General features: G+C 39.7%; 1 protein-coding gene across 2 annotated transcripts in view; it reads left to right on the top strand.

Annotated features, from left to right (window-relative positions):
- Positions 1-17,071, top strand: part of Ugp2 (UDP-glucose pyrophosphorylase 2) — a 54,600-nt gene extending 37,529 nt beyond the window's left edge. For both annotated transcript variants that reach the window (XM_048435508.3, XM_048435507.3), the window contains exons 4-10: positions 9,136-9,321; positions 10,457-10,590; positions 11,950-12,247; positions 13,115-13,312; positions 14,141-14,383; positions 15,391-15,495; positions 16,623-17,071. In XM_048435508.3, the coding sequence (XP_048291465.2) occupies positions 9,136-9,321; positions 10,457-10,590; positions 11,950-12,247; positions 13,115-13,312; positions 14,141-14,383; positions 15,391-15,495; positions 16,623-16,730 (1,272 nt within the window). In that variant the 3' untranslated portion in view covers positions 16,731-17,071. The remainder of the gene's footprint in view (positions 1-9,135; positions 9,322-10,456; positions 10,591-11,949; positions 12,248-13,114; positions 13,313-14,140; positions 14,384-15,390; positions 15,496-16,622) is intronic.
- The last annotated feature ends 550 nt before the right edge of the window (positions 17,072-17,621 follow it).

Here is a 17,621-nt window from a genome sequence, read left to right as displayed (position 1 = left end):
ACAGAAAACATCTGCCTAATAGAAATTTTACTAAAAAATATTTTAAAAATTAATATCACCAATAAATTATACAAATTCAGTATACTAGTAACAAATAAAGTTAGTATTTCTAACCAAAGATAAAAAAATCAGAAAATATAAATAGGAGACTTATAGAAACTTAAACACTGTCTTTAATAGCTGATATATAGATAATGGCTATATTCTATAATCTTTTGATTTTTGTTTTGTGAGACAGCCTGGCCTGGAATTTGAGATCCTCCTGCTCCAGTCTCTGCAGTGCTGAACGTAGAGGAGAGTCACCACACTTTGCTTTTGTGTGTGTGTGCGCGCGCGCGTGTGTGTATGTAGGCCAGAGGTTGATGTCAGCTGTCTCCCTCAAGTATTTTCTCCCCCTCTTCTTTTTTGAGACAATTTCTCACTGAACTCAGTCCCCTCATGAATTTGGTCAGACTAGCTGGGCAGTAAACCCTAACAATCCTCCTATCTCTAACACCCCAGTACTGGTTTACGTGCACTGCCACCCCTGGCCTTTCCTCAGGGACTGGGGATCCAAATTCAGGTCTTCGGTTTTGCACAGCAAGCATTTAACAGCTTAGCCGTCTCCCCAACATGTCAATCTTTTACCTTGAAAATCATCTTTTTTTCTGGCTGACTAACCTACAGTTCATTTTTTATATTTATGCCTTTGTATTGTATAAATATTTGGATCCCTAATTTCATGATAGTGAGCTGTAGTATTCCCGGTCATATGTCAGTTTATATCTAAGAAACTACATCATGCTCAGTATAAATCACTGAAACACTGTCATTAACCAAGGCCATATACATACACATACTGAACAGATTTTCTGTTCAGTACATAGAACACTTTTTTCTAGTTCAGCAGTAATGCCAGTGAAATTTAAAAAAACAACAGATTCTAAATATATAAATCCTAACTTCATTAATTCTTACCTTGTAACATTAGGTGGCTTGTTTGCTTGCTTCAGGTCTGTTTTCAGTAATAGTGCATATACAGGTGCTTTTTTTATAACATTTAGGCATTTTGATAGGATCAACACATGCTTGCTATTTTTCTACACTTACTTTGTGTGGATATGAATGAGTGTGTATGCCACTGCATCTGTGTGTCTGTCGGAGGATAACTTAAGGGAGTGGGTTCCAGAAATTATCTGTGGACTCTGAGCCTTGCATGGAATTGAAGATGACTGAATCCTATATGAACATGCAGTCTTTTTCGAAGTTAACTTTACTAACTTGAAGACACAGAGGCATCCAGCTCTCAAGATACTGAAACTTTCTGGTATTCTCAACACAAGATAGAGCAAGCTGTCAGAAGCGTAAAGAGCTTGGATCTTCAGTGTGTGTCACTGAGAAGAAATTCAGATGGAATGCAGCTAAAGATGGCATGCTGATGATCACTTCAGTCCACATTAAGCCCAACGGACGCTTTCTCAGTGACGTTTAGTTTGATGGGAGTTAAAGTTTGGATATGTTATTTATTACTGGGAAAAATGATATCACACAAGATTATGTTCTGAAATGACATTTCTAGTGTTGCAATGTATGCTAAAGGTTTTTAGTTTGGTAGGGAGTTAACTTTTTTGAAATAGGGAGTATTAACCTCTGATCTTCATAAGTATGTGGTAATTAGTTCATAACCTAGAAACTATTGGTCTGAATATGGAATGTGGAGGATGAAGAAAGGATACCCAAGGGTAAATGCAAAAGCATGTAAACGGGACAGTAACAGTATGTAAGAGAATCCGGAGCTCATGCTCCTTCAAAGTACGGTGGTGGAGTAGAAGAGAGGCTAAAAGCACATTACAGTCTTTGTCTTCCCATTAGGGTTCGTTTGGAATTTTGTAATGTGAACCCAAAACAATGAATCTGGAGAGGTAGTATAGTTTGGTGGTATCAGGAACCTGGGTTTCTCTGGCTTATTGCCTTGTCATCCATAGCATGTGCCCTTATTGTCCCAAGTGGTCACAGAATGTAGTTCCGTCACTATTCCAGATGACAGGCAGGCAAGGAGGGAGGGAGGGAGACGGACAGTGCCCCTGTTCTCTGCTAAGACAGCTGCCAGTTCATTTCAATTTTGGCATAAGCAGCTGCAAGGGAGGTTGGGAATTATACTCTTACTCTGGGTAACAGAATGAGTGCCCAGTAAAAAGTTTGAATGATAAAGGGAAAAGGAAAGAAGGATATTGAACTTGACAGCTAATGATCTTCCATGCCATACCAGTGCTGTCATTGGTTAATGCTATAATGAGTACTGGGAATAAAGGCATGTGCCACCACTGCCTGGCTTTTACTTACACTTTCTATATCACAGTTATCAGAGTTCTTAGAAAAGAAGTTGGGGCAGAGCACAAACAAGGCAGGAACCTGGAGGCAGGGATTGATAGAGAGGACGTGGAGTGGCACCGTGTATTGTTTTGTCCCACATGGCTTATGCAGCCTGCTTTCTTATAGAACCCAGGACCACCAGCCCAGGGATGGCACCACCCACTGGACCAGGTCCTCCGTTATCAATCATCAATAAAGTGCCCTACAGGCTTGCCTACAGCCAGATCTTACAGAGGCATTTTCTTAATTGAGGTTCCCTCCTCTCAAATGACTTCTGCTTGTGTCAAGTTGACATAAATACTAGCGAGGACACATGCTGAAATTTTTTTTAAAAAATAATTGAGAGGGCCGGGTGCTGGTGGCGCACACCTTTAATCCCAGCACTTGGGAGGCAGAAGCAGGCGGATCTCTGCAAGTTCGAGACCAGCCTGGTCTACAAGAGCTAGTCCCAGGACAGGCTCCAAAACTACAGAGGAATGAAACTCTGTCTCCAAAAACCAAAAACCAAAAAAAAAAAAAAAAAAAAAAAAAAAAATTGAGAGGTGAAAAATGGGTTCTGTGGAGTTTAGGAGACCACTATAGCACTGGCAACAGGTCAGACGTGATGAGACTGAATGGACTCATTGAGCAGCTGGGTGTCTTGATGGATAAGGACAGGAATGATGAAGCTGTGGCTTTGAAGCCAACAGTGTAGGAAGAGGAGGTCTACTTAGAATGATTTTGGTAAGGAGCAAGCAGAGTGGCAAGAAAAAGATAGTGTGGTGTTTCAGAAGTCAACTGGAAGTGGGCATTTTAGGACTTAGGGAGTAATCAGTTGTGTCAAACGCACCTAATAGTAAGTATTTGGTGTTATTGATAAGACCTAGCAATCAAGATGTTATTGGCTTCATCCATGTTAAGAACAGGCAGTGCTGTGATAGAAGAGAAAACCGGAGTTGAGAAAGATTAGAGAAAGTAGAGGTGCTTGTAGAGTCAGACCCAGAGAAGGGGAGGAGAGCGATGGGGAGACTCTGCTGGATGAAATGGAGTCTTGGAGATGGATAGTGCAGGATGTGGTAGCAGGAAGTCAGTGACTTATTTGCTCTATGAACTACAGTTGAGTTGGGTGGCTGACGGTATTAATAAACTTGAAAGTTAACCCTGTAATAATTGGGAAAGTACAAGATTTAGCAGATTTTCCACAAAAAAAAATTCATCTATGTATGATTTTTTTTTCTTGCTACAGAAAATAACCCAGATGAATCTGGCCTTTCCCTTCAGAAATATGAAATGAAAAGACAGTATATGAAAGTGCATATCATAGAACTTGCCACAAAACACTGTGCACGAGGACTCAGTGAACAGTTCTTAGAATGTGGGCTCTTTATATGAAACATCCTAATTTGTTTGACTTTTTACACCATTTTCACTCCGGCAAATTCTTTTTCTCAAAAAAAAAAAAATAGCGGCTCACTTTGCAATAATCATCCCTTTGTGAACCGTACCAGGGTGGGCAGTGCTGCCTTGCTTTGCGCATTTGGCACTTACGTTAGAAATGGCACATGCTATCCAGAACTGGGTTACACTTTTGCCAACGGGAACAGTGTGTCCATGGCTGTGTGCTGAATGTGACTTTTCTTCTAACTGGAGACTAAGTTGTGAGCAGAGTTGGCAAGATGCAGATCATGGCAGACGGTTTTAAAAAGATCTTTCCATTTCTGTAAAATGGCTAGGTCGACATCCTAGAAGGCAAATGTTCTTTTTGTTTGTTTCTTTTTTGAGACAGGGTTTCTCTGTGTTGCTTAGAGCCTGTCCTGAAACTAGCTTTTGTAGTCCAGGCTGGCCTCGAACTCCCAGATATCCATCTGCCTCTGCTTCTCAAGTGCTGGGATTAAAGGTGTGTGCCACCACCGCCCGGCAAATGTTCTTAAAATCACGTTATGTAGGGATTGCCAACTGCTTAAAGTAGGTGTTTGAACAGAAAGATGAGAATATGCGTGGCCTGGCCGTTCCCGAACATTCTCTCCACCATGTGCTTAGCTGCAGTAGAGATCTTATTAGAGCACTGAATTCTGTTCTTGTCTGGCGGAAAACAGGGAAGCAGAGTGATTAGTGAATGCTCAAAGGAAGGACATGGAGAAGATTTTTATTGTAGATAGAGGGGAGAAAGCAGGCAGAGGTAAGAGTCCGGGCTGAACATGGCTGGCCAACTAAACACCACCATGAGAGGAGAACAAGAGAAGAGCCATTAACCAAGAAAGGCGGCCCAGGCTAAGAGACCAGTGTAACCAAAGTGACTGAGTGATACAGGGATCAGACCTGGGAGTCGGGATGGGGTAAAAGCCCAGCGCCTGGGGAGAGAGGTTTAGGGTAGGAGCAGGGTGAGGAATGCTGGGAGGAGCTACAGGTATTAAGTGAGATTTGTCCTGGGTTTGGGGCCTTACATTCCAGCCTTTTGTTGATGATAAGGGACAAAATATCTCTTCTGTAACTACTTCCACAGGTACTGAGTGAGACCTAACAATTAGGATTGAAAGCTCAAAGCTGGTCACTCTTAGTCCTTGACTCCGGGGACTCAGTGTGAACCACATTTCGGCTTTTGTGTCCTGAGACCACCCATTGTATCTCAGTATATGTGTGTATTTTCCCGAGGAAGCACAGGAGACCATGTTCTGTGAAGTCCTGTGTCCTAAGTTATAGAGACTTCGCCTACCTTCTGCAGATGTCAGGAGCCAGCACTCTTTATATGGTACTGTCAGTGATACCTACCCATCTTAATGAATATGAAAAAGATCCTACTGAGGAATTTAGATGTCAAAGGTCTAGAAATGTTCCTGTGACTGGGTGTGTTCAATGTGTGACCAGCTGCTGCTAAGCAGTGTTCCAACACTGACACCACCTCCATACCACACCCCTGGCTTGTTGAACTAAACTCTGGGGGATTGCTTGGTGAGGTCCTGTGGTGGAGGATGTGGACGCTCATGGACAGGGCACTTTTGTTATGTACAGGATGATTTATATGTCATGAATCTCTGCTTACTCCCTAATAAACTAATAACTTAAAACCTGCAATAAACTCTAGACAAAAATATCCTGGCTTCTTGGAATCAAATAGTTACTAGAGTTACTAGATTCATCTGTTTTGGGGTTTATTGCGTAGCACCTCCTCCCCTCTCCCGTTGTCTGTGTGCTGTGTGTCTTTGTGGGGTAAGGAGTTTAGGGTGGGGTAAATCATGACGCTAAGTAACAGACCTCCTCCATTGGTGGTTTCCAACAGCAAAATAACTTCAAACTCTCTTGGTGTTTCCTCCCGATTCATTGCTGTTTGAATTTCTTCTTCCTTGTCCTCTAATTGCTCTTCTCAGATTCTTCCCTTTATAAACAAATTCCTCGGTAGGGCCTTTTCTTCTTTAAGAGTCAGATTCCCTAAGACAGCTAGGTATCACTGATAGTAATTTAATTTAGTGCATAACACTTCATAGAAAACCCCAGGCATTGAATATTAACTTTTTTCCCTTTTTTGCCTTGAGTTGTGAGTTCCCATGCCCCAAAGCTTACAACTTTTTTTTTTAAATAAATTTGTCTCCCATGTATCTGATTTCCTTAGTGCCTTTTCATATCTGCGGTTTAATTACACCAACTCCCTTCTCCGCCCTCTCCCTCTGCGCGTCCTACCCATTTAACCCCTTGCACCCTAGTTCCATCCTCCTAACATTCTACTAGCCTCACTCTGATGCTGCCATTTGCAGTCCTCCTGCCTGCTGAGTGCTGGGATTACAGAAGTGCAGTGCTGCACCCCGTGTAGTGTTTTGAAGTTTAATTACTGTAAAAAATATCGGCAACTCTTATCTCTAGAGATTTTATTTCACAAACTTGATGACGTATGGAACAAATTATTTGTCATGAACATCATGATTTTGAAGTTGTGGTTTTTTGTTTTGTTTTTGGTTTTCCTCCTGGAAAAATTGCAAGTCAGTGAGATTGGTGTTTGGTTCCATTTTTCAAATTTCATTATAAATAAAAATTCCTTTAGCATCCATTCTTGAAGAAAATGGACCTTAGAGGAATTAAATAGCTAAAGATTAAACGTGGATCCCAAAGTTCTTTATTTAATGGGAATGTTGATGTACCAAAGAATTCCTTAGCATATAGAATTAAGATGTGATCCAAATTCTGATATCCTTCCTGGCATTATTATTTAACTGCATTTCAAGGGCTATCAGCTAAGAATATAAATTATATTTTCTTAATGACATCTAACTTGTTTATATATTGAATTTTTGTTTTATTCTGCTTCCAAGTTTAACTTAAATACTTGAAAACATTATTGTACATGAAATCATTAACTGTAATGTTTTTTTCCTTTTAAACACACTACTTCAACTGTGATTGTCTGTGTGTGTGCCTTTGTGTGCCTGTGTGTGTGTGTTGCTGCCTCATGAGGCCAGAAGAGAGTATTGGATCCCCTGAAGTCGGAGTTACAGGTAGCTGTGAGCCACTTGATATGGGTGCTAAGAATTTGAGAATTGAATGCATGCCCTTTGGAAGAGCAGGAAGTACTCTTGACTACTTGCTGAGCCACTGCTCCAGCTCCATTACATGGAATCTTTTTACTATTCCTTACATCTAGATATTTATGTCTTTGTGCATCAGAATGTTCAAATATGTGAAAACCATATCACAGTATGTTTTGTTCTGATGGTACATCTATTTTATAGTATGATTCAATTATATTCATAAGTTTAGAAAAAATAAGTGCTGTCCATGGTGAAACTGCAGTGAGAGAGTAGGCGCTCACACGGTGCTTAACCGAGAAGGTGGGGGAAGAATGTGGTCAGCGTCAGGGACATGGAGGTTCCTGAGTTACTGCTGTATGCTTTTTACATTTGATTCTTCCTGTTGTTTATCTGTAGGCTATATACATAATGTTTCACAATTAAAATTTTAAGGTACAATTGGAAAACAGGCCAAACTCACTGTGTTGGGGGAAAATTGCTTATGTATTCTATTTTTAAAAATCCATGTCCAGAGCATTAAGTAATACTTCTGAGGTATCAGTTTTACCTAAAATGAATGTAACAAGTGGATTTTTCAGCTAAGTCGTTGATGTGGGAAGTGAAAGTAACTGCTAAATGGAAGTTCCTGGCTTTTACAAAATAATTGGAAAATAATTAACTTTTTAGAGTATATATATATATATATATATGTATGTGTGTTGTGTGTGTATTATGTATGTATATGCTACGTAATCTCCTAACATAATAGACTACTTGAAGCCATTGTGTCGTAGTAGCATCCTCTTACTTACCGGTTGATCTCAACAGCTGTATTTGAAAGGATTATAAACTACCCTGTCATATAAGGGCACAAAGGTTCTGTCTCTGTCATCTCTGTCATCTAGTCTTCTTCTCTTTTTTTAATGGTGTAACACTTAGATTTGTAACTTTTTCTTCTTTAGAGTGCCTGTAAGCCTCTTCAGTGCTTTTGTCGCAAGCCTTTCTTTTGGTTCATGAATGGGAATAGCTACCTTTACAAGGACAGCAATGGTCCTGTCACACTAAGAAGTCATTCAAAATGGGGCCTAGCGAGGGTTCTCAGTGGGAAGAAGAGCTCTTTGTGTTCTTAGTGTTTACATCGAGTAAAGAGTCTTCATCCGCACTTGGCAGTTAAGAAGAACTATGTTACAAAGGAGTATTTTGTAGGAAGATCTGTGAACAAGAATTATGTATTAAGTTGGTCCATCACACACAGGGAGATGTTGGTCTACAAGGCCAAGATCACAGGAGGTGAGTCCATCAGTTCCTTCCTGTCCCAATCAAAATGCCTTCACACAAGGACATATTTACAGGTCACAGTACAGAGAACAGCGGACATTCACAGAGTAACCACTGTTGGCTCAAGTTTTCAGTCTCCTCGTGTTATTTGTCTTTTACTGTGATGGAAGAGGCCATTTGAGGGCTTATCCTATTAAAGCAGAATAACAAAAATGTCACTAATGGATAGGAAATGCATTCTGATCTTTTAAAATGCTTTCATTCTTGCTATAAGGTATAAGATTTGTTGCTCTTCTTTGAACATCAGCAAAAACATGGGCCTTTCCTATAAATGTTATTGTTTCTGTACTTACAGGAGAAATTTAAGGCTAAGGCCCTGTGCCCACAGAGAGCGAGCTAGGATGCTAGAGAGGAGGTGGGGCTGGGATTTCCACAGCTCCAGCCTTTGTTCTCTCCTTCCCTCCCAGGGCATTTCTTAGAACAAGGACATTTTATTTTCTAGTACAAGTTTTTAGAAAGTGACAGCCTAGAGTTAAATTTCTGAGGAAGGAACTGTGCTTGTACCTACCTAGAATTGTGACTGTGCCTGTACCACCTTCTTCTGCTGGGTCATCCTACAGCTAAATGGGGAAATAGGAAACAAAAACAACTGTATGTTGGTTTTTTGCCTCCTGTGGTAGGAAAAGTAGTATATGTGTAATAATGTATTGTTCTTCAGAGTTGAAGTTGGGTATAATGCACCTTAAGTATTTAGATTTGATGAGATTTGGGTATTTGATATTTTGATTAAGATTATCTTAAGATAATTCAAGATTTAGTTACTCACAGCAGTCAGACAGTGGCTGTGCACTGTCCCCACTGTCATCGGGTACGTCCTTGTGCAAGGGGACTTGCCATGTGAACCTGCTGGAACTTTACATTGAGAGAACAAAACTTTTTAAGGAACCATAGAAATTATCTTGGAATTGATTGTCTTTACTGTCTCATAAAACTACTCAAATGACATCTCTAATTTTATATTTTCTTTCAGATTCAACCCTATGAAAAGATAAAAGCCAGAGGTTTGCCTGATAATATATCTTCTGTGTTGAACAAACTGGTGGTGGTAAAACTCAATGGTGGTTTGGGAACCAGCATGGGCTGCAAAGGCCCTAAAAGTCTGATTGGTGTAAGAAATGAGAATACCTTTTTGGATCTTACTGTTCAGCAAATTGAAGTGAGTAGTGTTTGACTGTTCTCATACTAAAGTGTGTTTAGTGCTTACATTAACATAAGTGATCTATTAGTAAATGTGGATGTGAGGTTGAGCTAGTTGAAGGGGGTGCTATTTTGTCTCTATTAGTGTGTGGGGGAGTGTGTAAGGACATATCCTTAACACGTAAAAGCTGATGTTAAATAGCATTTGTGGTTGCTGAAGGCTCTGGGTCTCTTCAGATTCTCTTCAATGTACCCTCTACTACTTTCTTCCTGGTGGCAACCTTCATGACACTAGAGTTTTTTGGCTTGATCCCTCTTGGGAAGCTGGGGAGGATGTCACACATCTGGTTGGACGTAGCAAATGCACTACTAATCTTGGCTTCCTTCTTTGACAGAGTTATTAATTGTGGACCTTATGTACCAGAGACCATATCTTTCTCATCTCTGTTTCCCTTGTCTAGTCTGGTGCTAGCAACTACAATCATAACACTAGCAGCGGCAGCAGCTAAGCTGACATTTGTTCAGTATTTACTACACACCAGATATTCTAAGCACCTTCTCCAAAATGACTCCTTTCTTCCTCTCAACAACTCAGAAGTACTGTTACTCCCATTTTCTAGATAAGAATGGGCTCTAAGTACAAGGTTTACAAGATAGTATGGTGTATAAAAATCTGTGCTGCCTCTTAGCTCTTGAGAGACAAATTGCAGCTCAGGTGTGATTGATGAGTTTGAAATTCATCTGAGAATAGGAAACCATGACTTTGTTACATTTGTGTTCTTATCCCCACAGAGCTCAGATACAGAGCAAATGCTTAGTTAGCACCTGTCTACCTTCAAGCCATAGTACTGTTGACGTGCACACAGCTCCAGTGGGCAAATCTGGGCATCAGCTGAGTTAGCCATGAAATGCAGATAGTAGCTTCTATTTTAGAGGGCCATGATTTATTGAATGAGAACATGATGAATTGCTTACCCACATATCTGGCTTACACCAGGTGGTGGTCACTTTTGTAGTGTGTGTGTTTGTTTGTATCCAGAGAGATCTGTCAGTCAAGCTTTAAACATTTTGTGATTAGCCATTGAAGAGACAATTTTAGATTGCAAATCAGAGAACATGAGTTTGGATGATCTGATTGTCACTCTGCTCTTCAGCACTTGAACAAAACCTACAATACAGATGTCCCTCTTGTTTTAATGAACTCTTTTAACACGGATGAAGACACAAAAAAAATACTTCAGAAGTACAATCATTGCCGCGTGAAAATCTACACCTTCAATCAAAGCAGGTACAAGAAATAAAAATAGCTACTATTGGAATTGTGACCCCTGAGAATTCTCTTCATTGTTGCAACACAGTAGCCTCATAGCAGCCAAAGTCAATTCTTGCAAGAACTTGATAACTTTAAAATTACATAGAGGTTGGGCCTGGTGGTGGTGGTACACACCTTTAATCCCAGCACTTGGGAGGCAGAGGCAGGAGGATCTCTGTGAGTTCGAGGCCAGGCTGGTCTACAAGAGCTAGTTCCAAAGACAGGCTCCAAAGCTACAGAGAAACCCTGTCTCAAAAAACCATTAAAAAAATCATATAGAGGTTGATAAATATGTAATGGTTATAAACTTTGGCTCTGTAATTTCCAGTTTCTCAAGGGGATCTGCTTGAGATCTTTTTCTATGTTCCAGATCTTTAAAGGCAATCTAGAAAGTCTCCAGTCAGTGGGTGATTTCCTGAAGCCACAGCACTGAACACCTTGCCAGTGGCAGGGGCTTCTTCATCTGAGTAGATAAAGGTTTTGAGAACACATCCACTTGGGGATTAGAGTGAGTAGACGGAGGCTAGGTGACTGGGCACAAGTCTTCCAGTTAGAGGTGGACAGCAGGCTGCAGGAGCTTCTGGAAACAGTGCCTAAAGTTGAACTATTTTAAAATCTGTTTTCGCATCACTTTTCTTTTTCCATCCTCATGTGTTTGTTGCCTGTTTCCTAGTAGTCTGTCCACGCACTCTTCCTGCTTTCCTTTACTGGTTGCCAACTCTTAGCCTTGTGCTGACACCTGGGTGCTAACGGAAGGAAAGCAAGCCTGAGTGCATGTGTTTAAGAATGGGCAGATGGCCTCAGATTTTCAGGCACAAGAACCAGTGAAGTTTTAAAACATTTACTTACTGATTCCATCATCTTAGAGAATTGTAAGAATGATCTTAAAAATATGAAGGGCCTTCCTCTCTGTATGGCTTTGGAAAACTTCCTTTGAATAACTATCTAGAAAGTAGATTTTTAAAAAATAATAATGACATATTTTCCTAAAAGGATTCACCTATAATTTACTATTGACACTCTCCGAAATGGAGGGATGTTTTATTTAGTATTTTAAAAGATTTTGTTTTACTTTTCATTATGCGTATCTGTGTATATCTGTGTGTGGGTATATGCACATGAGTGCAGGTGCCCATGGAGGCCAGAAGAGGGTGCAAATCCCGAGACTGGGTTTATAGGAACTTGTAAGCCATTTGACATGGGTGCTGGCAGCTGACCCGTACATGTGCTTAACCACTGATCCATCTCTCCTGCCCTTATTTAATTTTAATGTATTGTTTTATTTGAAGGATTAGGTGTGCTACAATAAATAACGTTCTCATTTTGTTTTTAAAGGTACCCAAGGATTAATAAGGAATCTTTACTTCCTGTAGCAAAGGATGTATCTTACTCAGGGGAAAGTACAGAAGCTTGGTATCCTCCAGGGCATGGAGATATCTATGCTAGTTTCTACAACTCTGGCTTGCTCGACACCTTTCTAGAAGAAGGCAAAGAGTATATTTTTGTGTCCAACATAGATAACCTGGGTGCCACAGTGGATCTTTATATTCTTAATCATCTAATGAACCCACCCAATGGGAAACGCTGTGAATTTGTCATGGAAGTCACAAATAAAACACGAGCAGATGTAAAGGTAAATACTGAAGAATCAATTTGGAGATTCATGTTTTTACAGTTGATAAATTACATAGATAAAATATTTTTTCTGATTTATAAGTTTCTATTTTATGTACTACATATTTGTTATTTACTTAACATCATTTTAAGAGCGTGTGATGTTATTCTGTGGGGTACCTTAAGTTCTAAAAAAAAAAAAGTGTATGTGCCCAAAATTAGTAAGAGTGTAAATCTATGTCAGTAATTTAAATTAAAAATAGTTTCATAGGTTTTTATGAAACAAATCTGAACCATATAAAAACACACAGCAAATTTGTTCACATCATTACTACTCTTCAAGTTTGGTATATTTTATTAGGCTATCCTTTTCATGGAAATTTATTTCTATAAAATGTGTGTATGTATTTCATGTATACTTTGTCACTGCACTATCTTGGTAGTTACGTAAAAATAATGAATGCAGTTGTTTAGTTCAAAGTATAAACGAACATGGCATATTTGGTGGTGATAAAATGGCAGATGAGATTTTACTGTTTACCTGTAGCTGATGCATACCACAACATTGGCTGCCCTGGATTCTGTACCTCCTCCTCCTACACTGGGATGGTCTCATGGCTGTAAGGACATTTCCAGCCTTGATCTACCCATTCACTCGTTTGTCTCCCTTCTCCCCCCATCCTAGACCTTAGGAAGGGGAGGAGGACTAAGTACTCCCAGGGCTTTAATTATGGACAGGACAGTGAATGTTTATGGTAAAGTAACAATCTGAATCATGAAGATTATATAGTCAGTGTCTTCTATGAAATTCTATAGAATTCATAATCAGTGTGGTATGGCTGACTGCAAGACAATTGGAAGCACTCATGATTTTCTGCTTTTCTAGGGTGGGACACTCACTCAGTATGAAGGCAAACTGAGACTGGTGGAAATCGCTCAAGTGCCAAAAGCACATGTTGATGAATTCAAGTCTGTGTCAAAGTTTAAAATATTTAACACAAACAACCTATGGATTTCTCTTGCAGCAGTTAAAAGACTGCAGGAACAGAATGCCATTGACATGGAAATTATTGTGAATCCAAAGGTAAGTGAAGGTCACGGTTTCTAGAGGCAGATTCCTGCCAACTGCCTCTGGCTTGGCTGTCCCATCAGTCGGACTTTTTTGTCTAGTCAGGTTCTCCAATTCTGCACTCACCCCAGTGATGTGCTCCTGACCCCAAGCTGAAAGAACCTCCTGCAGTGTAAGTGCTTCTTCTATACTCAGATGCCATCTGTCCATAGGACTCTTCTACACACATGCCATCTGTCCATAGGAATCTTCTACACACATGCCATCTGTCCGTAGGAATCTTCTACACACATGCCATCTGTATGTAGGAATCTTCTACACACATGCCATCTCTAGGAATCTTCTACACACATGCCATCTGTCCATAGGAATCTTCTACACACATGCCATCTGTCCATAGGAATCTATACACATGCCGTCTGTCCGTAGGGATCTCATACACACATGCCATCTATCTCTAGGAATCTTGTATAAGTTTTCTCAACTCCTGGTTCTTTACTGAAAAATAGACATGTTGCTCACTCAAGTTAAGAAACTTAAAAAGAAAATCATATGTGGAGCATGATTGGCTAACTAATGTCTGTTCTCTGATTCTATGAAACCACTTTCTAAGTACTAACATCACACATGAAACACAGCTGGGTGCATAAAACCTGTGTTTCCTGGGTGTGTTGGTATACACACATAATTCTATTAGTTGGGAATGGAGGTAGGAGTTAGTCAAGGTTGCCCTCAGTACATAGTGAGTTTGATATGTGAGATTCTGTCTAAAAACAAACAAGCCCCAAACTCTTTGTTTCCCCACTCTTACCCAAGCTTTTTCCTTCTTATTTTTTTTTATAGACTTTGGATGGAGGCCTGAATGTCATTCAGTTAGAAACTGCAGTTGGAGCTGCAATTAAAAGTTTTGAAAATTCTTTAGGTATTAATGTTCCAAGAAGTCGATTTCTGCCTGTGAAGACCACATCAGATCTCTTGCTTGTGATGTCAAACCTCTATAGCCTTAATGCAGGATCTTTAACCATGAGTGAAAAGCGGGAATTTCCTACAGTACCCTTGGTTAAATTAGGAAGTTCTTTTACCAAGGTAGGTAATTTGTAAAGATAATCAGAGAATTACTTTTTACTACCGACCTTTTATATCCCTCCATCTTTGGTATGATTTATAAGAATTGACTGTAGTCTCTGTTGTTGCTCTGGAGAGAGGAGAAAATGCTTTAATTTGGGGACATTTATATTTTGTCTCTTCTAAGACTACTACTGCTTTCATCAGTCAGAAAGGGTTAAATCTCATTTAATCAATTTGTATTGTGCACCTACTATCCTGGGCAGTTTCTGGATGTGGAGATTTAGCAGCAAACAAAGCAAACTAAAATCCCTGTCTTCATAAAATTAACATCCTACTGGGAGAAGCTAAGTCAGTACATCAAATATATAGTGTAGCAGGTGGTAGAAACTATAGAGAAATAAAGCAAGGGCGGAGCTGGAAATGTGTGGTGGAGTTGATGGCATCACAGAGAGCTTCAGGAAGAAGCTGAGTGTGTTGTGGATTGGGGTAGAGAGCTTCACCTACAGTGTTTTCTAACTAGACTTAGAAAACACCCTAACACCAGAGGGCAAGTTAGTGGCAAGCCTCAGGGAACCTGCTGTGACATCTAAGTTTAGTCTAGTCCTAGACATGGTTTAGTGCCATCTGGTCTGTAGTGCAGATGAAAAATTGGATAGTAAACTATGAGTGTGTGCTTCCTGAAAGATGCAAAAGAAGTGTCAAAGTGGAAGGAATTAGGTGTCAAATGCTGAAAAAGGAAGAAAAAATAAGGGAGAGTGTATGAGATGCAGCTGAAGAGAGTTAAATAAAGGATGCATAAGTGTAATTAAGATGGAGAAATGAAAACAGTAATTCTGAAATGTAACTGAGCAGTGTATGAACAGAAGCAAAACAACCGTAAGGTATATATGTAAGAGCAGAGGTCAAAACTGGAAACATGAGAGAAAATCCTTATGGAGTATTGAAAGGGGAAGTCCTCGGATTCCTCTGGCTCCAGTGGTTTCATGTACTGCTGTCTGAAATACTTTTTATGCTTCTACTTGAAGGTTCAAGATTACCTAAGAAGGTTTGAAAGTATACCCGATATGCTGGAATTGGACCACCTCACTGTTTCAGGAGATGTAACATTTGGAAAAAATGTTTCATTAAAGGTTGGTATTATAAAAGTAATGTTTATTATGGCCTTATAAAATAGATTTCACTTTCTAGTCCCTAATTTTCCTTCATTAAGGAGTAATTCTTAGTGAGGACAGGTGATCATCATTGTACTTAGGGTATCCAGATACATAATCAGTTCAAATACAAGCATAATCAATACAGGAATTTTCTGGAATATAACCCTCAACAAGAAAGGAAACATTAGATAGTAGTGAAGTGAGACAGTCTTCAGAATAGTCCCTATTAGCATGTGTGGTCATTTATAGTGACTCATCTATTCCTGTTGAGAAATATGAAGAGGGTAGATAATTAAAGCTCACAACTGAAGATATACTTGCCTTTTCCTAAGTATATAATCTTATAAAGTTCCTGAATTGATATTTTAAGTGTTTTGTGTTAGGGTCATTTGCTTCAATGAAGGTGTTAAACATGAATACTACATGAATATAACTTCATTTGTGCATACTGCTTAATCTGAAAATCTCATTAAGATATAAGAAATATTTCCAATAACTGTTCTTTAAAAATAAAAAAAAGGAAGGGGTAGGGGCCAAGAAGACACAAACCTGTGAAGCCCATGTAAGAAGACACAGTGGTACAGGAGCTGTCACACCTGCACTGCAGCAGTGTATATGTAGTTAGCCTTGCCTGCTGTCTCACCATGTTGCTCACAGCAAGGTGGGAGAGATCTCCTCTCAAAAAGAGGTATGGAGCACCCGAGGAACAACCCTTGAGAGTGTCCCCTGGTCTCCACATGCACTTGTATGTGCAGTGATACAGACACACAACAAAACCAACTCTGTAAAGATAACAGGTCAGCACCTTGTCCTCTTAAGACTGAATAAATAATACCTTGTAAATGAGCCTGAGACAGGTCACTTGTGTGTCTGCTTCCCACTTCTGGTGCCACCTCTACCAAGTCTAGAGCCACCACTAGGATTGTGATAGAAGACACATTACTGTACTCCCTGAGGCTGCTGACCTTTCATGTTTAATCTTACATTTACAGCAACTACATTGTTAAAGGAGTTGGACATGAGCTTGATTTTAAGATAACCAGTTGAATGTCTCAGCTTCAATTTTAAGTACAATTTTCGTTTTTTGTTTTTTCTTCACTTAGGGAACAGTTATCATTATTGCAAATCATGGTGACAGAATTGATATCCCCCCTGGAGCAGTGTTAGAGAACAAGATTGTATCTGGAAATCTTCGAATCTTGGACCACTGAAATAAGTGATGCCAGATACACTTTATACTAATTATGGGCTAACGAGTTTCTTACAATAAAATGTTCTCTACGATTCTCAAAGAAGCAAATACTTTCACTGTGCTGTACTCTGCAGTGTTGATTTTTAAAGTAGAGTTTTCTGCAATGTGCTTTTAGCCTAAGGAAAGCCTAGATGGAGCAGTACTTTCCTTCTCTGATGAAGAGCCTACATAGTTCATCTTAAAGTGCAATATTATTTAATCTTAGAACTGGGCCAGCTCGGCCGATCTCTAACAGAAGCTTGAGTGATGGTCACTTTGAATTGCCTTTGATTTTAAAAAATAAAGTGATACAACAATCCACTTGTTTCCTTGTGCTGTCTAGTGCTGACTTTGTGAAACCGCAGGAGACAGCAGTGTACTCTTGCTCCAGTGTGGTTTCTTGGAATGTTTGATCACCAGCAGGTTAGCTAGCCAGTCCTGGTTGGTTGGTTGTTTTTCATTTCTAAGACTATTAAACACTGTTAATGACAACACAGAGACTAAACTTGAAGGTATTTAGTGTTCTTATCTGGTTTGAACACTAGTATGCCTGCCATGCTTTCCACATTTAACGGAACAGTGTTTTCCCAGCTGAAGGGGTAGAACAAGCATGTTTTTCATAGCCTTCTGTTCTAGAACAGTGTGCTGAGGAAAGCGGATATTTGATTAGAAGTTCCCCTTCATTAAAGGTGCAGTTCTTTTACTTGCTTTCACTCAAAAATACTGATAATCTTTGAAATCAGGTCTGCTGGTAGTTCACACATGCCTTTCTCTAATCAAGTCATATTACAGTTCTTCCATACTTGTTTTGAAAAGGCTGTGTTTAAAGTATACTGTATTCGGCACCATTGAAAAAAGTTGCCTTTTAAGT

The sequence above is a fragment of the Myodes glareolus genome, chromosome 8 (genome assembly GCF_982192425.1).
Source record: "Myodes glareolus chromosome 8, mMyoGla1.1, whole genome shotgun sequence".
NCBI classification, from domain to species: domain Eukaryota; kingdom Metazoa; phylum Chordata; class Mammalia; order Rodentia; family Cricetidae; genus Myodes; species Myodes glareolus.
This window is presented reverse-complemented; position numbering and strand designations above follow the sequence as displayed.